This window comes from Helianthus annuus, chromosome 17 (genome assembly GCF_002127325.2).
Source record: "Helianthus annuus cultivar XRQ/B chromosome 17, HanXRQr2.0-SUNRISE, whole genome shotgun sequence".
Classification (NCBI taxonomy): domain Eukaryota; kingdom Viridiplantae; phylum Streptophyta; class Magnoliopsida; order Asterales; family Asteraceae; genus Helianthus; species Helianthus annuus.
The window spans coordinates 26798464-26820661 of NC_035449.2; the positions used below are offsets into that span (position 1 = coordinate 26798464).

At 38.9% G+C, this 22198-nt stretch overlaps 2 protein-coding genes across 3 annotated transcripts; one reads left to right on the top strand and one right to left on the bottom strand.

The window, feature by feature from the left end:
• Positions 1-3760: 3760 nt before the first annotated feature.
• Positions 3761-12290, top strand: LOC110930006. Of its 2 annotated transcripts, none has more exons than XM_022173214.2 (8): positions 3761-4039; positions 4171-4306; positions 5266-6896; positions 7005-7849; positions 7928-8058; positions 10159-10724; positions 10854-10966; positions 11736-12290. In XM_022173214.2, the coding sequence occupies exons 1-8, from the start codon at positions 3983-3985 to the stop codon at positions 12037-12039; spliced, it is 3783 nt and encodes a 1260-aa protein (XP_022028906.1). In that variant the 5' UTR covers positions 3761-3982; the 3' UTR covers positions 12040-12290. The 2 variants fall into 2 exon arrangements, with proteins under 2 accessions (XP_022028906.1, XP_022028907.1); XM_022173215.2 differs by having other exon boundaries at positions 5266-6872.
• A 588-nt stretch (positions 12291-12878) lies between these two features.
• On the bottom strand, positions 12879-14529 carry LOC110932218 (berberine bridge enzyme-like 22). The gene has a single exon (XM_022175570.2). It carries the CDS (start codon positions 14508-14510, stop codon positions 12978-12980), a length of 1533 nt encoding a protein of 510 aa, XP_022031262.2. The 5' UTR covers positions 14511-14529; the 3' UTR covers positions 12879-12977.
• Between the last annotated feature and the right edge of the window lie 7669 nt (positions 14530-22198).

The following is a 22198-nucleotide window of genomic DNA, read 5'->3' on the forward strand; positions in this document are numbered from 1 at the left end:
TGTTTGTTCTGGGTATGCGCTGTTCAATACCCATTTTTCTGCCTCTATGCGCGGTGCTGGCTTGCTTGCTTTGGCCGGTCTGATTTCGTCTGTTGCTAAAACTTCCTTACTTGCATATATCAGCGCAATGCCTGTTTCGGTGGGGAATCCAACAACGGAATGTGGTGCAGAGCAGATCATACTGAAGTCTCCTTGGGATTCTCTTCCTAGGAGGATGTCATGTCTTGAGTGCGCCGGCAATACCATGAATGTGACTTCTTCAGTTCTTGAGTTTCTCCCGTCTGAAAGCAACACCGGGAATGATATTTGTCCTAGGGGAAAGACGGCTTCGTTGCAGAAACCAGTTAGTGGATAATCGACTGGCTCTAGGCGCGCCTTGTCCTCTTGATCAGATTGATTGAAACACTGTTCATATATGATATCCGCGGTGCTCCCGGGATCAATGAAGATGTAATCTGTCTGGTAGTGGCCAACCACACCCGGAATGATTATTGGTCGCTTTTCTCTTGGACCCCCTAACAACTGGAAAAATAACTTGCCTTTCGCGCCATGAATCATCTTGCGCGCGCTTGTTGTAGTTTTTCCTTGGTCTTCGTGGACCTCCCTGCACCATGTGGGTTTCTAGCTTTCTGAGCTTTTTGTTATCTGGCCCCCATCTCTTCTTTGTATTTGGCGGTAATCGCGCTTTCCGCCTTTGACCAAATGAGTGAGCTTTCCATCTCGCAGGGCTCTCTCGATTTCTTGCTTTAGACTGAAACAGTCGTCGGTTAAGTGGCCCGTATCTTTGTGGAATTCACAGAAGAGATTTGGGTCTTGGCCTCTCTTGTTGCGCATTTGCAAAGGTGGTTTGAACTGATGGTTCTCTGTGGCCAAGACTTCAGAAGGTGTTTTGGTCAGTGGAGTCCACTGTTTTTCTCTGTTTTCTCGCTTCACTTCCTTTCGATGGGCTATCTGGTTGATCATGTGGCGTGCGTCGTCCCGTGGGGGGCTTCTTTCTCTGTGCCCAGAGGCCTTCCAGGGTTGATTTATGCCCCTTCTGTTGTGTCGATCGTTATGGTTGTGCGCGCGTTGACGGTGGTCGTCACCGGTCAACTGCCTGTCTGTCTGCGCAATGGTTTTGGCTGCTTCTATGAAGGTTTCCCAATCTTTGGGTCCTCCGTCTCTCCCTTTGATTCTTTTAACCAAATCGTCACACTTGACCGCCCTCATGAAGTGTGCGCGCATCATCTTTTCTGAGAGGACAATCAGTGTGGTTGTTTCGTCTAATGGGTTCAACCTCTTCTTCTACTCGTATTGAGAGGACAATCAGTGTGGTTGTTTCGTCTAATGGGTTCACACTTGAAACACTGGTTAACACAAGGACAATCAGTGTGGTTGTTTCGTCTAATGGGTTCAACCTCTTCTTCTACTCGTATTGATGTTGCGCGCACCCAAACAGGTTTGGATCGGCCTTCGCTGTGGATTGGAGTTTTGCACGAAGTTGCTCTCTGTTTCAGCATAGGTATCGCGCGTGTCGTGTACGCTAGGTCTTCTTACATTTTGCACTGGTCCTCTTTCTGGACGTAAGTTCCACGCATTTGTCTGCTGAGCCGTGTGTGTACTCAGAGACCTCGGTTGTGGAGTTACGAATGCTGATTGGTTAGCCTGTGCTTGGAGCAGGGCTTGTTGTGCGCTGAGCTGCGTATAAACGAGGTTTATGGACGCCATTTGTTCGGCATACCAGGAAGCCAGAGTTTTTCCCTCGGGTAGCCCTAAAAGTGCAGAGTAGTTGAGTTGTGTTTGTTCCGATGGAGCAGAGGGGCCTGCTCCATGGCTTAGAGTCTGCATCGGCGGAGGTGTTTGGTGTAATATCCCCGTTGGAGATTGGAAAGCAGCTCCGTTTGTGGTTTGAGTGATAATTCTTGCTGGTGTTTGGAAAGTGGGTCCAGTTGTGGTTTGGCTAACAGCCCTGGATGCACTTCCAAAGATGGGTGGAAAATCGTTGTTCAGCTGACCCTCTTGGATGGTCTCGTTCCTTTGACCCCTTTGGACGCGTGCCGTGTCCGAAACGAGTTCAAAGGAAGAAACTTCTCCGTCGACTGGGTGTGAGTGATTTTGTTCTGCCATTTTCACGAGTGTTTTTTAGAAAAGAAAAGAGGTGAGAGTGGTTTTGTAAAAAAGCGGATGGCGCCAATGTTAAAACACTAGGACAATCAGTGTGGTTGTTTCGTCTAATGGGTTCAACCTCTTCTTCTACTCGTATTGATGGCTCGAGATCTGCAAAACAGTAAACACCGTTAGTCTCGTTAAGAGGGGGGAAGGGGGTTTTCCCTCTTAACCAGGCTCCGGCGTGAGAATAAGTACTGTTCTGAGAGGAAATAAACAGTGTGTGTGTAGAGTGAGTAAGGAGAGTAAAGATCCTGAACCTGAATGATGAAGGGTCCTATTTATAGCCGGAGGGTGAAGAAGGATGGAGCAGCTGTGCCAGCTGTGAGCGCGTGCCAGCTGTCCGACCAAGGGGAATATCCTCTTGGTCTGCTCTGTCATGGCAGGTGTAGTGGTACACGTGGCGTTCCTGCATTCGCCTGCGCTGGATACCTCGTACCGGTATTGTCAGTGCTGCTCCCTGAATTGTCGCAGGCCTATGTGGCATTCTGCTAGTGGTGACACGTGTTGTCCTTTATGTCGGATAGAGCATCTTTGGTGCCAACTGTGAATCATCCAGAAGTTTCTAGAAGCTTCTGGAGTGTTTCGTTGACGTGGATGCCTTGTGTGCACAAAAGTGGTGTGGTCCCTGCCATGTAGGTAGGGAATTGGGACCATACCTCTTCAAGGAGGGAGGAGGTTGTTCGGTGTTTGCATGGAGGAAACATATTAAAGCATATTAACATACTTGAGAGATTGTGAGAGATTTTGAAAGGGAATAGGTTGTTCGTTGTTCGCCTGATGATGTGATGAAGCCTATATTTTAGTTTAACCCTAAAAAAAGCAAAAAAATCGAACTGATATGGGTCTTGCTATTATTAAAAAGTAGAACAAAAAATTCCAAATGATGCGTAATGCAGGAGTCGAACTTTGCATGTTGAGGATGGAAACGGCGTGCTATACCAGTTGGACACAAGGCAATTTTGTTTATGGGTTCCTACTCAGTTTTCTATATAGGTTTTCACTAAAAACTACAAATCGAATGGATTCCTGGGAACCCGATGTTCCAACGTAGATCCGCCCCTGACCACACCTACCGCCACCAACTATGTTTGTGTTTAAAATATATAACAAATGAACCTTTAGTTTAACGGTCAAAGGAGTAAAATAGAAGGAATTAATTCCACTAATGTTATACATGCGACTTTAACCATATCATATCATATCATATCATATCATATCATATCATATCATATCATATCATATCATATCATATCATATCATGTCATGTCACTAATCATGTTACGGATGAGCAAATGGTACCAGGTACCCGTTCGAAACCGATACCGAATTTCCCAAACCGAAATATTTTCGGTACTGACATGTAACGTTTTCAGTACCAATATTTACCGGGTTTTACCCTTAAATACCGATACCCATTTTTTAAGATTTTCAATACCGGTTAATACCAAACTCTTCCTTAAATCATATATATCACTTCATATCATATTACATGTCACACTACTTTACCTAAAACCTTTAATTTGAAAGATCAAAACTTTTAAAAACACATCTACAAGTTGAGTTAAATTTGTAGTTCTAACTTCTAACTTTTGAACAAATAAAATTACATCCCCACTTTGCAAAATACAAAACCTATCGTGGCCAATTTAGATAGAAAAACAAACCCCATGGCGGTTTAAAGCAAGATTTCACAACGTTTGAAGGTGTAGTGCAAGAACTAAGAAGTTAATACACAGAAGAAAGGGTTTTACTTACACAGGCGGCCTACGAGGGTTTAGCACACTCAGATCGATGCAGTAGCTACTGATGGGCGTATGCCCTAGAATTAGTATCAATGGCGGCCAACATCGACTTGAAAGTTGAATCTACCACCAATCCTTGTTGTACCAAGGTAATTTGTTCGATTTTTGTGCATTTAATTGTGTTAATTGAGAAATTAGGTTTAGTACTTGACCGATTTTTGATAAATTTATGTTTGATTATTTGTGGTTGGGTACTGATAGTTACTTAATGTTGTATTAGTGGGAAGAAAGGTTTTTGAAGCTGCAACACAAGTTAAAGAAGACGGAAGATGGTCGGCTCGCGCTTAAGAAGGCGGTCGGGATTTATGAGCAACAGTTTGAGAAGATGCAGAATGAAAAACTGCAGCTGAAGAAGGGTAAGAAACTAAGAATATGTAGTAGTTTGTAATTTCTAGACTCCTTTTAAATTATATAATTGATATATATATTTAGGGTACAATACAATGGTGTATGTATAGCCATAGGAAAACTGGGCAACATTACTGGGTGGATTTATGAGATTAAAGGGACAATGGGAACATTGCATCTTGATTCTAGGGTTAAATGAGTCGCTATTGGGATCGTATAGTTGATGTAAAAAGACATATTTGTTCTAAAACCGATAACTGAGGTTGATAGCAATATCAGTATTTATGGACCGAGCCATAGTTGTCAATAGCGGTCGTTATGGTCGCTATAGCGAATAGCGTAGTGTATAGGTCAAAGGCTACAGGGTATGTAGCCATAAATAGCGGGATTTCAGTTTATTTATTTTTTATTATTTTTATTTTTTTAATATAAATAGTGATTAAATGTAGCAATAAAATAGCTGGATTTTAGGTTTTTGTTAAATATACATGTAAAATAGCGTATATACCAGGGTATTTTGATATAATATACATATAATTTATTTTTTAAAAATTTTTCTAGTGTATCGCTATTTATAAGATAGTGCCCGCTATTTATCGTGATTCGCTACCTTATCGCTATTTGTCGCTATTCGCCATTAACAACTATGGACCGAGCTACCTGCTAATGTATGATCTCATTTCAGTTTCTAAGAAGAAACGGTTTAATTACTCATTAGATGACTGAATTTTGTTCATATAGAGAATCGTAGCATCTACTCTTATAACTTACTGTCAAAGACAACTATACAAGTATACGTTATTGCCTTGATACTGTCAAAGGGGCTAAAGTATTATCGATAAATGAATAACCTTGCTAAGTGGATATTTTTTTTTTTGGTTAAGGGTATTCGTTTATCGAGGCTTTACTTTAGACTACTACATAAAAGTGAGTAATAGTATTATTTTGGACATTTTATGGATTGCAGCTTATGAAGAAGAGAAGCTGCAGACTGACCATGAAAGGAAAGAAAAAGAAAAAGAATCAGCTGCTCGAGTTTCAATAGAGAACGAGATATCTACCCTAAAGGCTGAGATTTCGTCATTGAGCAAAAAAGGAGGTTCAGTATCGGAAAGTACGAGTGAAGAACTCGTACTTCTTAAAGGACGTGTTTTTGACAAGGAAAAGGAGATAAACTGCCTACAAGAAGAAAAGAAACGAGCCAATGTGGAGAAAAGCAAGATCGAGCACGAATTAAGTAATCTTAAAACTCAGTTGCTTAACGTAGAAACTGAAAAGAAAAAGCTAACGCAGGACCTTCTAAAAGAGAGAGCTAGAGCGGAATCGGAGAAAAAACGAACTGATGAAATGTCGAAAACTTTAAAAACCAAACAGGCGGAAGTTGAAGTTCTTAAGTCCGAGAAAAAGAATAACGATATAAATTCACAGAAATCCGAGCATCAGAATTTGGAAACAGAAATTGGGCGGCTCAAAGAGCTTTATGAAAACGAGAGAAAACGAGCTGACTGTGAGGCAAAAAAAGCCGAAACCGAAAAGAAAAAGCTAACGCAGGATCTTCAAAAAGAGAGAGCTAGAGCGGAATCGGAGAAAAAACGAGCTGATGAAATGTCGAAAACTTTAAAAACCAAACAGGCGGAAGTTGAAGTTCTTAAGTCCGAGAAAAAGAATAACGATCTAAGCTCACAGAAATCCGAGCATCAGAATTTGGAAACAGAAATTGGGCGGCTCAAAGAGCTGTATGAAAACGAGAGAAAACGAGCTGATTGTGAGGCAAAAAAAGCCGACACCGAGAAGAAAAACACTCACAAAGTGAAAGAAATGTTGAAGGCTGAGCAAAGTAAAGTTGATGAGCAACGTAAGTTATTTGACGTTGAAAGGAAAAAAACGGAGGAATTTGCACGGCAGTTGCAAAAGTTAAAGTGTGAGGCAGATGAAGCAAAAGCAAAGTTGGTTTCGGAGGGTTTAAATTTTAAAAAAGCAAACAAGAAGTTTGAAGCCGAAAAGAAAAAATCGATTAAAGAGAAAAAGAAAGCTGAAGACCAGCAAAAGATTGCGGAAATGAGTACGAAACATGCTTTGGAGGAGAAGCAAAATGCCGTTCGTCTTCAACAGCAGTTAGATGATTGTCGAAACAAGTACGATAAGCTGAAAAAAGAAATGGAAAATTACGAAACAAATATAAAACAGAAGCCAATTTTAGTGGGAAACGGTGTAGATTTGAATATGGTTAAAGAAACGGAGTATAAAAAGGCTGCAGAAATGTATAAACTGCAGGCCGTGAAAGAAAAATCCCGTGCTGATAAGTTAGCACAGCGGTTAGAAGATACCCTGAAGCGGACCAAAAATGAACATAAAGTGACCCCGGATCTTGTTTCTTCCAAAAGTTTAACCGAAATGAAACTTTTAAAGAAAAGATTGAAGCTTGAAAAGGATAGAAGAAAGCATTTCAACCAAGTAGTCGAGCATGAAAAGAAGTGTAAAAAAACAGTTGAAGAAGAACTTCATCGACTAAAGCTCGAGTTTGCTCGGTTTTCAAGTCGCGTAGGACTCTGTAGCTGTTTTGACGTCTGCAATGTAGGTAAATCTTGCCTCGAAAAGGTTCGCTTTTTACCGTATTTATGGTCGTGCAACATGCATTTTTTTTTTATTTTTTTCGTCGTTACAATATATTGATAAAACTGTTGTTTTTTTGTTGTTTATTCACAGAATGGCAATGTGATTTCAGAGGGAAAAGAACTTTTAAAGGTTATAAAACCGTCTGAATATATCAAACCGAATTTAGATGCGTCTACCCCGTCAGTTCCGATATCTGGGACGTGTACTGAGTCCACCTCAGGTACTGCCTCTAAAATGGAGCCTCTGTGTAACCGAAAAAATATAGACAGTTTTGCTCTTGTTTCAAGCATGGCATCTTTTTCTGATCGACAGTTGGTGCCTGTATCTCGGTTGTCCGGTGAGAATGCTGAGGTGGTGGATAATAATGTTAAAAACGCTCTTAACATTAGAAACAAAGATGTGAACACCAAGAAACGAAAGCGTGTTCTTAATGCATGTGAATCTGTTGAGCATTTGCCATCCGAGGGTAAAACACGGCATTCAAAATTAGCAAAGAACGTGTGTGAATTACCATTGGCTATTGAGCATAACAAAGAGGAGGGAATAAGAACAGTTGAAAATGTGGATCTTGAGAATTTTAAGAAAACGTTTGATGGCGACTGCATGAAGTTGCTTAATTTTGATAGTGAAGTTGAGGAAGAACGATATCGTGCTGCAGTTGAACGGCCTCTTTCGCCTACTCTTCCGAACATCGAGTACAAAAGCAATGTGATTGATCTAGATGACTCTAGACCATCGGAATCTGAGATCCCTGTTGTTGCAATAGAACCTTGGTCTATTGTTGTATTTTCGGATATTAGAGACGGTGGGAGCCTTTCTGAAATATTTCACATGACAAAAGCTTTTAGCACTCATTGCTGTGCGTTTTCTCAGATTGAGTTAGCGGTTAAAAACATAATAGCTACTCTTTCTGCAGATGAAGTTCTATCACCTAAGTAAGTACCCTGTTACTCAATCGTTTGTCTGAATATTTAGAATATGTGCTTATGTGTTTTTGTTTCTTTTTTAATCAGGGAAAAAGTCTGTGCGTTCTTCTCTTTGTTCTTGAAGAGCTTCTCGAGCATTGCTTTGACCAATTTTAACCATGCGAATGATGGGAACTTTTGTCGCAGTATACGTATTGTTTCTGAACAATTGAAGAAAGGTATGTGCTGTCATTACATCTGGCAATTTTGACCCATTAACTAAATTTTGGGTCATGATGGGCATTTAATATAACAGTTTGGGTTGTCTTGGGGCAGAAGTAAAGTGTTAGTAGGTTTAGATGGGCCAAGTAAATAAAGTAGAAAATTCAGGCGGGTCAGAATGGGTAAGTCAAAATCACATAGCGGGTCAGGATGGGCGCTGCCCTCAAAACACAATCGCACAACCCTAATCCTTAGCGTTTTTCACTTTCATGGCGATATAACCGAAACAACTTCTCTTTCATCTTCTGGGTGGGTATACACTTAACTTTACTCCTTTTCTTCATCTGATCTTCTTATTCCTTTGTTGGTTATTCTTATAACTTGTTGTCCAAGTTTACATAACCAACTTTGAGAATCGGGCCTATTGATAATTTGATACACTCCGAGCACATAGTTCTATCTTTATTTTGGCAGTTGCCCATTCTGCTAATAAAGGTGTGTATTGGAAGCATGAAATAATCACCTGAAACAATATTTTCACATTCGACGACCCATAAACAATTACACTAACACTAAGATGACTAAGATTTTTAGCAAACATGCAAATTCAGTAGCAATCCATAAAGATTGAGTGTTAATGTGTGAATCATACTAATTCACTAGCCTACTACTTGACGCTGAAGCCAATTTTACGTGTATGGTTAATGTAGAGCATTATTTAATTTAACTAAGTAATATTCAAACATATCTTTTTCTATGAAACTCAAGGTCCCATGAATAACCAAAAAATACATGTCGCCTGCAATTTTTGTTATTTTATATGTATTTTTAATTTTTTAAATTTGTATATTTTATATATTTTTAATTTTCGGTTTTTTACATTTTTAGTATTTTTTAATTTTTTTTAAACATTTTAATTTTTTTCTCATCTCATCTTAACCCGAACCCATCCTGCGGGTTACGCGCATTCAATCAACAGGTACACGTGTTTAATTTCAGTTACGTGCATTCCGGTGTTGTTACGCGCGTTTAGGCGTCGCTTATGTAGGCATCGCGTAGGCGCGCGGCGTTGGTTATGCGTGTTTAAATGCCGGTCATGCGTACCGGCGCCGGAAAACACCCACCATGCGCCGCGTAACGCGCGTAACTCAGCTTTGATACGCACTTAACCCAACACTCGACGTGTGACCGGTGCGGGTTACGCGCGTTTAAGCGTCAGTTTGGCGTGCTTAATGCAGGTTACGCACATTCCGGTGCCGATTACGCATGGGTTACGCTCGTACCGGGTTGCGACATTGGATTTGTTCAGAAGTTCTTTATCTTCTATCTCAACTTACTCACTCGTGTGCGCAGCAAAGAATAACCATTGTCACTAGTTTGAAAAATAACACCTGCCTATGCTGACCCGTTTGAATAATAACACCAACCCATTCTGACCTGTTTCATTAGAATGGGTTGTCTCAATCAACCCAGTCTGACCCATTCAATGACAAACAGCCACCCATATCAACCCATATGTTTTTAAAAAATGACCCGTATCAACCCAATTTTCGGATGGCAGGTTAAAATTGCCTGGCGTGTTCTTTTACATTACATAATATATTATAACTTTTTTCCTTTTATTTAAGTGCGCTTTTTTTTTTTCCTCAGGCCCACGCTTTTTTGTGCCTTTTGCTTAGACCCTAGGCCTCGCCCCTTTGATAACTATGAGTCAAAATGACCCGTTTTTGTTTATAATATTAACAGATGTCTTATAAAAACAAAAAATAGTATCATAAAATAAGTGCATCGTCAAGGTCAAAACCATCATGAACGTAAACTCTCATTTGTCATCCAAATTTATGTATTCAAACACAACATGAACCTGTAATTTAGAAAATGCTAAAAAAGAAACTGGATAAAAGATTGTACCTTTCTGGCATCTTCTAAGCCGACCCGTTTTGACCCGATGGCATTCTGACCACCCGATAACCATTTTTAAATCAACCATTCTGACCCGTTACCCTACCCTACCCGACCCAACCGACCATTTTGCCAAGTAGTCCGTCATATTGGATAATTATAGATTCAGATTTTCTTCAAGTTTTATAATTTCATCTTTTATCATTGGTTTGCAGTGTTGTCCGATAAAGAGACAAGAGCCCGGTTTTCAAAAGTATGCGGCTTGGAAGAACTCATCACTCTGGTTCAAAATTTTCTTATTAATGGAGAAATACTGGTTTGCAGTACAGAAACAAGTTCCGAGACACTATCATTGCCTGAATCTAAAGCTTCACCGCATGCGTTGGTGGTTGGGGCAGTTCTTTTAGCTTCTGTTTGCGATGCTTTTGACCGTGTTGACTTTTTATGTGAGATGTCATACACCCTTTCTCGCATCACCAGTCCTTTGACTTTGACTCTTCTACATGTGTTTGCTTATGTATGTGGAGAAAAATTGTTAAACCATGGTGACTACAATTTGATTATGACTGTAATAAAATCTTTAGTTATATTCTGTGAGAGTGAAAATGTGTCATCAGTCTTCCCTTCATGTGACAAGTGTCCATTTTCTATTGGTGCTGTTTCCATGGAAGAACTTGCATCTATTCTCTTGAAGACATACACATCATTAACAGTTTCTGATGATGCTTTATCTGATTTGGGTGATGTCATGTCCCTGTTGGAGTTGTTGGCAACTAAGACGGTATGAAATTTGTCGTTTACTATATATATATACACACACTTTATTTAATAGTTTATTGTGTTTCTTTTAGATTTTTTGCTTTAGTTTTGGATGTACTAACTTTTGGTGTGCTTTATTCTTGACGTGCAGAGCTGGGGTTGGGTTAGCAAGAACATAGTCAGTGAGTTGTTGAAGATGTCGGAAGCGTGTGTTAAGGAAACTCTTTTGACTTCCATTTTTGTACTTCTAGGCCAAATGGCAAGGTGAGTAAGAGTATGTCTTGCGTTTGAGTGGGGGTGTAAACGAGCCGAGTTGAGCCTGAGCTCGGCTTGTGAATTAGTTTATTAATATACATTTTGTAATTATTTATGTATATATAATTCTATATTACTTATTACAACTTTATATATAACAAAATATTTTTGTTTAGATTTTTTGTTATAAGTTTATGTATGATTTGACATAATATTTATTTGTGTATTCATCATAAAAAAAGAAAAACTCTTATATTAATATATACTAAAGGCTTGTGTGGGCTCACAAGCGTAGGGCTGTAAACGAGCCGAGTCGAGCCAGGGTGGGCTCGAGCTTGAAATTAAATGAGGCAGCTCGGCTCGGCTCGGCTTGAGCTCGAAGTTAAACGAGCCAACCAGCCGAACAATGAGCCGAGCTTGGCTCAAGCCCGGCTCGGTTACAAAATGAGCCGGCTTGGCTGAGGTCGTTTCAGATCGAGTTTTTTTAGCTGGCTTTTTTCGAGCAAGCTTTTTGAACAGCCCTACGCAAGGGTAGTCAAGCTGGGTATTTGAAGCTCGGGCTCGAGCTCGTTTATTATATGAGCTTCAACATAGGCTCGAGCTCATTTAAGCTGGCTCGATTTGAGCTTTTAGCGAGCCGATCTCGAGTGGCGCACGAGTTGCCCGACTGATTTACACCCCTTAATTTTAGAGACGAGTCTCTTTCATTTCAGTTATTGAATAGTCATCATTTTCTATACCCATAATTCTATTGATCAATTTTTTTGTTATATTACAGACTTGGTATTGATGCTAATGGAATCCAAGATGCTGGCGTTGAGAGTATTAGAGTCAAATTAATATCATTTATATCCAAGAGCATCTCAAGCGAAATCAGTTTACCCGTCCAGTTTGCTGCTGTAACGGCTTTATTGGGTACAACACCTCTCAGTTTTCAGGAAATTTGCAAGAACAGCTTAGAACTGCCGACGCTGCCGCCACCTGTAAGGTCCGCAACAGATTGCATACAAAGATGGTTTTCTTTGCTGAGCGATGAGCGAAAGTCACTGTCAGTTAGGCTCCTAACTCCTGATGCCTCTTAGCTGCTGAAGTGTATAGCCCATCATTACTGCAACCACATTTTGAAGAGTCGTTTGTAGTTGAAACCAATCAATTTTGTAGCTATTGGCAGTTGATCTAGCCGAGTATTTTGAAGGTTAATCATTTCAGGCAGTCGGTTATTTTTTTTTTGCCCTAACATAGTTGTTCAAGTGGTATGGTGCCCTTTGGTTCAAAAACCAAAAGGCGCGAGTTGCATATATGAAAGATAAAAGAGGAATATTATTTTTGTTCATCATCGTACTTCTTAACGTATTGACTCATAGTATGCAATTGTAGGCGGCGACTGTTGGGTAATGGGTCAATACTGGTTCGGTTTAAAACTTACCACTATTTAGCCACAGGTTGAAACGGTTCAGGTTAGAGGTGTACAAATCGTTTTTTTTTAACTAGTCTGGTTTTTTAACTGGTTTCGTTTTTTTTTGGCACAAAAACTGGTTTTTCAAAAACCGGTTCAGTTTTTAAACCGGTTTGATACGAGGAGAACCCGAACTAGTACTAACGGTTCGGTTTTAAAACCGTTTAAACTGGCCTTCTAAATTCGGTTCGGTTTTTAAGCCGGTTACAAGTGTCGCGAAGAACCGGTATAACCGCCGGGTCGGGTTAAAGCCCAAACCGGTTTTTAAAAATCCTTTGAAAAACCGGTTTCTGTTTTTTTTCCATCTTCGATCCTAAAACCGGTTTTTGTACACGTCTAGTTTGGGTCCAACCATGTTTCTCATTTTTTTTTAATAAATTAGGAATATTCTATTTATGATTAGTGTTCAACTGTTGAGTGCCCATTTGAGGGGAAACTGAAGCAAAATTCATGAACATAGTATAGTTAGTACTTAATAGTGATCCTCGATTCATTGAATTGACAACTTTTACTCATGATGCACATGCAAATTACGCTAATACCCCTCTAATGTGCATAAACATATTAATCTTGATGAAGTGGGATACTTTGTTCACTTCTGAAAAAGTTATCTGGATCTACTTTGCTCTTAACTTTTGTCAACCTCTTGAAGTTTCCCTTGAAGTATTTCTCACCCCACACCTTGGCTTCCAAGTAACTCGTGTTCGCTTGCGGGTTTGTTCCGATATCCAAATCTCTATAATTAACATATGCGCTTCTTGGGTGTTTTGAGACATAAGGTCTCATGTACTTGTACAACTTCCTGAGCCAATGTATATGCTTGTTTGATGCTCGAACACCGTTGACATCCCATTTGACCAAGTATTGTATGTTGTACAAGTTTCCTTTTCGGTGGGGGAATGGAATGTGCGATTCTGATATCTCGCTCATCCGCCCGCCATATGGATCCATTATCATGAAAATGAGTTTCTGTTGATGAAACTTTTCTCGGATCCGTACAAACACATGTTGTGGTATAGGTTTTGTCACAAAGTCGGATTTTGCCTTGAAGTAGCTCACGTAAGGGTCGGTTTTGTTACTTTGTAACAATTCCGCGGTTTTGTTTAAGCCGCCTGCTAAGAAGAGAACCGACTCGATCCAACTCATTTCGAGACAGTCCTTTTCTTTTAGACCTAATTGAGGAAAAGTTTCATTCATTAGCGGAATTAGGTCTTTGAGTTCCCCTAAGAAAAGCGAGTTGAAAAGTGCTTGAACCGAAATATTTGGATTGGTATCGTTATGAACGTATTGAATGAGTACTCTGATGAAGAGCTCGTTTTTCATCTTGGGCGCTTTGTGTTGCCAATGACGGATGATATCGATGGTGTGTTGATCCATATTCTTGTAGACGTTGAACACCGTGACTTTTGGTGGAACTCTAATGAGCTTGATTTTCCACGCGACTATAACACCAAAACTCGCCCCTCCACCTCCTCTAATGGCCCAAAAAAGATCTTCACCCATCGATTCCCTATCGAGAAAACGTCCTTTGGCATCAACTAAGTAAGCATCGATGACGTTATCTGCCGCTAGGCCGTATTTCCTAACCATAGCACCAAAGCCGCCCCCACTAAAGTGCCCGCCAACACCAACACTCGGGCATACCCCTGCAGGGAACCCATGAGTTTGACTTTCTTGTGCTATACTATAGTAAAGCTCCCCTAGTGTCGCCCCTGATTCGACCCATGCGGATTCTTGCTTAATATCTATGCTAATCGACCGAAGGTTTCTCATATCGATAATCACGAATGGTGTTTTGCAAAGGTATGACAACCCTTCATAGTCATGCCCCCCACTTCGAACCCTGACTTGCAATCCATGCTCTCGACTACATATAACAGACGCTTGTATCTCGAATATGTTATTTGGTGTAACAATTCCGACTGGCCTTTTAGAAGCAGTCGAATTCGAGCATCTTGGGTTGTGTGGAGACGACACTAGGGATGAATACATTGGCATGTCACGCGTGAACACATAACTTGATGTATTCACGAATGGGATAATATCATTCATACATGAAACAAATCCATCATGGGCTCTGATTACATCGATACACATAATCGATATAATCGCAATCCATAAAACACTAGTTGCTACTAGACCCATGATGGCTTGCTTTCGTCTTCTTTTAAAAAGTGGTAAACTAACTTATAGGATGATAGATCATATAAAGTTATGGGGTTGGAATATTTGTAGACAAATTCTTTGCGTTTGGGTATTTGTCATGGACCATATGATAATTACAATGCAATGAAAGTGACAACTAAGCCACTACTTATACATAGATATAGTTAATGCCGGAATAACATTTTTGGCAACTTTCACATTAATTACTTTCTGCAAAATATTCTACACTTATACCATGGTGGTCCGAAGTTACAAAAATGATAACATAGTTGTTACCCAAAAGGTATATTGAGTTTAAACATTAAATTGGTAGTAAAAACGTGTTAAAAAGGTACTCTGAAGTTGATGAATAATATTGGAAAAGTTGTATTGAATCTGTTGTAACATTATTTATTGTTAAAGAACTCAAAATTTTAGTTTTAACTCTTGATTTATTATATTTATATTTTTATATTTACGTGGCAAAGGAAACAAGGCAAAAAGATTATATCGTAGCATATGAGTGAAGTTACGGGGCTCAGGTCCCGACAATCATCTGCAAATCATTCATTATCTAAATTTACGTGTTTATTTAAGTCTTTTAATCTCACTAACTTGTTAGCTTTTATTTTCAATTTGAACAACACATGATGACTTTAGAATTTACTATAAAATCAAAATACAACAAAAAGTGATTGATTACTTGATTTTGTTAACTTCGCTTCACCGTGTTTTATTGGTTTGATAAAATGTAGAGGTTTGAGAATAGTGATAGCCTTTTTTTAAATGAAACAATGTGATTGGCAGTATATTACATGTCCAATTTGATAGATTATAAAAGAATTATGTAATATCTTAGAAAGAACATTGTTGTGATTATATTATTAGAGTTAACTTTCGTTTTGCTCCCTGTGGTTTGTTCATTTTAACGGTTTTGCTCCAATAGTTTAAAAATAGTAATTTTCCTCCCTGATCTTTCGAGTTTGTTGTCAGTTTCCTCCCTGATGGAGTTAGAGGCCGGGAGCAAAATGAAGATAAGTTAGAAAAATCAGGGAGGAAAATGGCTATTTTTAAACTATTTGAGCAAAACCGTTAAAATAACCAAACTACATGGAGCAAAATGAAAGTTAACTCTTATATTAATTAATCACTAGTAACTAATAATGTGAACGCTTAATCAAAATATTATGAGTTCTAATACCGAACATTGACGTACATGTATGACAACTTTTTGTTTCTTTTATTGTAATCAATCTAAAAGTTCAAACAAAAAAAAACATGATACTTGCCGATTGCCATCCTAGTAGTAGAAGAGGATCCCTCTTGTAATTGTTCGGCAGGGTTTCTTTTTATTCCTTTGTATTACTTATTTATGACATTATGATTATGGTTTTATAATAGTTAATTAGTAAATATAAAAATAAAAGAATATTTTTAGTACGTTATGTATATTTAAGAAAACAGTAAATATATTTAGTAAAACTAGTATTTAAGACTTGCGCTTTGGAGTGGGACCATTAAACCTGAATAAAAAGTAGACGTAAAAACATTAAACCACGCATGCATGTTGCAGCCTCTACCTCGCAAAACTTATACCGAAACGTAAAACGTAGAAAATAATAACTAATAGTACCTGCACATTGCAACGAGGCCGTTAAACGGCAAAAAAGTGTTGAACCACACACACGCTTTGCAGTGTGTTTACTCAAAATATTTAGACTGAAACATAAAACGACAAAGTTGTAAAAGATGAAAAAGTATAAGGTCCAAAGTTTAAAGTGTTGAAATATTAGGATTATAATAAAAAAATGGTTTGTGACAAAGTTGTAAAAAAAAAGTATAAGGGTGAAAAGTGTAGAGAAAATGAATAGTAAATTTTAGGTAATTTTACTCACAAATAAAAGTTGTAAATTAATATATAGATAATATATAGGTAATATATAGGTAACGTTTACTCCTGGAATAATCTTTTAGAGAGAGAGAGAGACTAGAGAGAGAAAGAGGAAGAGTGAGGAGGCAGCCGGCGAAATGGACGGCCGGAGACCAGGACCTGACTTTGCAAACTGGAAGGAGAGGGGAACGAAAGGGATTACGAAGTTCTACGTGGCAAGACTACCGGAGAGGTGCAACTCGAAAGATATCGAAGAGGCTTTAGGTGCTTATGGGGCGATTGAAGGTGTCAGTGGCGGAAACAGAACTTTTCAACTGGGGGGTCATAATAGGAATTTACTAAATTTGTTAGCATTCAAAGATTAATATAATTGTATAACCAATTGTCGTGCTACAAGCATGAGAACGATAGTAGGTAACTGTCAATCGTATTTCTTTTAACCGTGGTTGTAAAAGTCCTGCCTAGGCTCCGAGTACTTCCCGAGTACTCGCTACAAGGTAGGTTGCCGAGTCCCGAGTACCGTTCACCTAGGCCCATTACTCCCCGAGTAATCTCTGCCTATGCCGAGTACTCCCGAATCCGACTAGGGAGCGCCTAGCGACTTTTGCAACCAGTTTTAACCAATCAATACAATACAATGCAAACCAAACCCCTTTTAGTATTATTTTTTTAAGAGTTAAACATATCATTATGGTCGACTCGATACTTTTCACTTGTATGTTCACAAATACACATCTTTAACTCGAAAAATGCAAACAAATATACAAATGAATAACTAACAGTTAGATAAAAAGACAAACAAATAAAATAACAAGAAAGCTAGGTATTTTTAGACAAAATCAAACAAGGGCATGCTAAAACTAATCATGTATATATATTTATTTAATAACAAAAAAATCAAATCAAATATAAAGTCTAAATAAAATAAGAAGATAACGAATAATAATAGAATAGAATGGTAAAAAAAAATAAAATAAGAAGATGACGAATAATCATGGAATGGAATGGAATGGTAAAAAAAATACAACTGTTACTCTCAAAATAACTTGTATAAACAATTGAAGTATTGAACAAATCAACAATGAGAATAAATTATTAAAAATATTAAAGCAAACGGCTAAAAGTCATAAAAAGCCCAAAACGACAAAATAAAAGATGGCGCTCTCCTTCTTCTTCTTCCCTTTCTGTAATAAAACCACCGGAAACTTGCAAATCCAGAGCCTTGCACCGTCGTCTTCGGGCGTCGAAAATTATTTGTCGATCATTCTATCTTCACCGTTTTTCTTCAGTAAAACGACTTTCAGGGGGGTCAAACCGTTAAAAAACGACCATTTCAGATACCCTGTTAACCTAAGATTTCCACCGCCGGAGGGTCAATGGACCCCCCTGACCCTCCTGTGGTTCCGTCCCTGGAAGGTGTGTATGTGGCAAGGAAAAGAGACAAAACATGGTTTTCGTTTTGGCTTTGTTAGTTTCACAGGGGCGAAGAATGTGGCGGAAATTAAAAAGGCAATGCAGAATGTGTGGATGGGTAGTTTCAGATTGTTTATCGACATTGCTAAATTTGCCAAGGAAAACGAAGAAGGAAAGGACAACCGGGATGTTAAAGGCAAGACGTAGATGCAGTTCGGAGACAAACACAAAGGTTACAAGGAACAGGGATTGAGATTCAACTCCTTCGTTTCCGTCGGTAAATCTTACGCCAGCTCTTTGACCGACAAACAACAACAGTTTTCGAATACGAAAGAAGTGATGGTCTCAGAGTTTGCTAAAGCTTACGTTGAGTTACATGGGAACGCAATTATCGGAAAGACGAAGGACTTACGGACGCTCAGAAAATTGGACATTTTACTAAAGGAAGCAAAATTCGGAGATTCGGCTATCATGTACCTTGGGGGTCTGTCTGTATTAGTCGCCTTTAAGTCAAATGCTGAGGCCAATAGTTTCAGGTCACAGGCACCAGGCTTCGGGTGGTTCTTTAATGTGGAAATTTGGAAAGGCCAACCGGCTGCGTTCGAGAGAATCACGTGGCTGAACATACATGGAGTACCTCTCCACTTGTCCGGGAATGAGACCTTTGACTCGATTGGAAGGAATGGAAGGTGCTTTGGTAAAGTGATCCACGCCTAGCAATGGCAACCGGAGGAAAACCTTTTAACACCAGACAGTGTATGTGTGTTGACAGGCTCAGTGGAAAGGATAGAAGAAGTGGTAACAATCGTAGAGGAAGGAAAACGCTTCAAAGTTTGGCTGATGATGCTCTCATATTGGGAGATTGGGATAGGGCTAATGTGACGAATGTGGCTAGATGTCTTAGAATTTTTTACTTGGTTTATGGCTTAAAGATTAACCTTCACAAACTAAACTTATACAGGTTGGATGTGGAAAATTGTGATACAAGGATATGGCTAAGGTGATCGGGTGTAACACGGATAACATCCCGCTTTTCTATTTGGGTATCAAGGTGGGGGCCGATATGAATAGAATTATCAACTGGGACCCAATTGTTGAGATTTTTGACAAAAGGTTGTTGGTGTGGAAAGCTAAAACCATGTCTATTAGGGGGGGGGGGGTTACATTGATTAATTCTGTTCTGGAGAGTCTTCCTATTTATTACTTTTCTTTATATAAAGCTCCGGTTAGTATAATTAAGATTCTCGAAGCTAAAATGAGAAAGTTTCTTTGGGCGGGTACTTGTGAAAATAGCAAAATGAAGTGGGTGGCCTGGGACTGGCTCATTTGGCCCAAGAAAAAAAGGGGGTTGGGTATTAACAGACTTAAAGAAGTTAATGAGGCTCTTCTTTATAAATGTGGATGTAGATATTGGGTCGAAAATCAAAATCTGTGGAGGAAGTGGTGGAAGCTTGTCATAGTAAAAACAATCAAAAAAGTTTTCTGCCGCTTAATGGTAAGTATGCGGGTTGCTGGAGTAACATAGTGAAATTGATTTCCAAAATGAAATTAAATGGAAAGGGTTTAAATTGGATGATTATGGGTAAGGTTGGGAATAGGGATGATATTCGTTTTTGGATAGACACCTGGGTGGGCGATCTTCCCTTCATGGAAAGATGGTCACATCTGTTTGTTTTGGATTCGTGTAAAACTTGCAGGGTTTCGGAAAAATTGATACGGCACATGGAAATGGTGGCTACTCTTGGAATTGGGTTAGACAACTAGAGTCTGATACAGAGCTAAAGGAGTGGCAGGAATGTCAAGATGTTATCAACATTGTGAGATTGTCCAATGATAAAGACACGTGGCTGTGGAACGTTGACAATCTGGAAGGCTTCTCGGTGAAATCACTGAAAAAGGTGTTAATCTCTGACAGGGGAAATAACAATCTTCCTAATTTCGATTGGTGCAAATGGGTGCCTCTCAAATGCAATATAATGGCATGGAGAGATAACTTTGATAGGCTTGCAACTAGATTTAATTTGAGACGAAGAAACATGGATATTAATTTGGTTATGTGTTCCTTCTGCGACGGGTATGAGGAATCGGTGGATCATTTATTCATTGCATGTTCGGTGGCTCTTCGAGTATGGGCGGCTGCCAAAGCGTGGTGCAACATTCCCCCGATCTTCGCTTTTGAATTCAAAGATTTAATGGATACCCATAATTCCCTTCATGTCGGGAATACAGCGAAATAGATTATCATTGGATTGGTTATTATCTCGTGTTAGTGTATCTGGAAAAGTAGGAACGAGTTGGTCTTCAATCAGATCAGGAGAACTCCGCAAGAAATTATGGCAGAGATTAAGTCTAGAGGTTTTGGGTGGGTTAAAAATAGATCTTCTTGTAAATATATTATTTGGAAGGAGTGGTGTAAATATCATTTGTATATGTTGTAATTTTGCCCTTTGTCCGTTTGGGTCGGGGGTGCTGTTTTGTTTGGCCTTTTGCCCGTTTGAGTCAGAGGTGTGTTTTAATGAAGCTTTATTAAAAAAAAACAGGTAATGCATACAAAATAAACACACTTGAATAACTTTTTGCATTTTTTACATACTAATGAAATATCATCGGGAACTTAAGGGGGGTTTGGTTTGCAGAATGATTTGGAATTGGAATTGGAATTTGTATAGGAATTAGAATTTGAAGGAATTGGATTTGGAATTTAAACATTCCAATTGGAATTGGAATCTCAATTCCATTTTTGTTGTGTTTGGTTGTCAAAGGAATTGGAATCCATCACCCCGGCACCCACGACACCTGTTCGGGTCGAAACGGTTCGGCTCGAAGCGGTTCGATTCGAAACGGTTCGGCTCGAAGCGGTTCGATTCGAAACGGTACTAGTCGAAACGGTACGAGTCAAAACGGTTTGGATCGAAATGGTTCTCGTCGAAACGGTTTGGGTCGAAACGTTACATGTTGAAATGGTACGGGTCGAAATGGTTTGGGTCGAAACGGTACGCGTCGAACCGGTACGTGCCGAAACAGTACGCGTCAAAACAGTACGTGTCGAAACGGTTCGCGTTGAAACAGTTTGATTCTAAACGGTACGGGTCGAAACGGTTCGCGCCGAGCCACCTTTTACTTAGGGCAAAACAAAACAAAAAAAGAAACTGTAACAGCTAAACAAAACTCCCAGACTCGAAAAAGAAACTGTAACAGCTAAAGTTTATAAACATAAATGACATGAAAAAGTTTCGATCATTTTTTTTCCTGTTGAAATATGCAAATGTAGAAGTATGGAAGGCAACAACTATACTTGGTAACATAACTTCCAAAAATATAACAAAATGGTTCGCGTCGGAACGGTTTGATTCGAAACGGTACGGGTCGAAACTGTACGAGTCGAAATTGTTCGCGTTGAAACGGTTCGGCTCGAAACCAGTATGGCTCGAAACGGTGCGAGTCGAAATGGTCGAAGATCCCAATGAATTTACTTTAATTCCTTCACATATAGGAAGGATTTTGAATTCCTTTTTGTTTCAAGTCATTCACTCATTGTATTATCTCGTAATTTCAATTAGTTGGCAATCTTTCATATAAGAGTATCATGGAATTGTGTATGGGTGTTCGCAAGCCGAGCTGAGCTAGGGCAAGTTCGGGCTCAGCTCGGATTTGAAACCGAGCTGAAAATCTTAGTTCGAGCTCGGCTTGGTTTTTAACCGAACCGACTCAGCTCAACTCATTTAGGCTCGAACTTAAAAAGAAATTTTAATACATAACTTTTAAAACTAAATGGTCTAAAATATAATTCATAGTTGAAAAAGATATATCCAAATTCCAAAATACGTTTCACCTACTATATCATAAGCTAAAGCCAAGTTCAATCAAATACAATATAAGTTTATTAGCATCCTAATTAACCCCTAAATATATATACTATATTATAATGCATGAGTGAGTGGTATTTTAAGATACCAAAAAAATAAGAACTTCTTCCCTCTTTATTTATAAAACACCCCTACAAAGAGGGTAACTTAGTCTTTTAAACACTAATTATATTTTAGTCCCTCATATTATTACATTTAAATCCCTTTATTTTAACAAAATTATGGCTAATTACTTACACTTATCACTTTCCACAACAAACTTATAATTATTTTGCGTATTATTGTCATATCTTATAAACTATAATGTTTTAAAAAGAATCCAAAGGTACCGTGATGACCTACTAATTTTTGTCGACATTTCGATAGTTGTCTTGGTCAGTATTGTTGTGTGGATTAAAATGTACAAGTAGACGATGCATTAGTGTACAAGTGATTAAAGCAATAGGTTCTATCACATTTTAAATGCTCAA

Excerpts from the sequence above, each read along its gene's own strand:
- LOC110932218 (XM_022175570.2), bottom strand. The coding sequence starts at position 14,510 with ATGTGTATCGATGTAATCAGAGCCCATGATGGATTTGTTTCATGTATG.
- LOC110930006 (XM_022173214.2), top strand. The coding sequence starts at position 3,983 with ATGGCGGCCAACATCGACTTGAAAGTTGAATCTACCACCAATCCTTGT. Across the intron at positions 10,725-10,853 it reads AGTTGTTGGCAACTAAGACG|AGCTGGGGTTGGGTTAGCAA; the intron begins GTATGAAATTTG and ends CTTGACGTGCAG. Across the intron at positions 10,967-11,735 it reads CTTCTAGGCCAAATGGCAAG|ACTTGGTATTGATGCTAATG; the intron begins GTGAGTAAGAGT and ends GTTATATTACAG.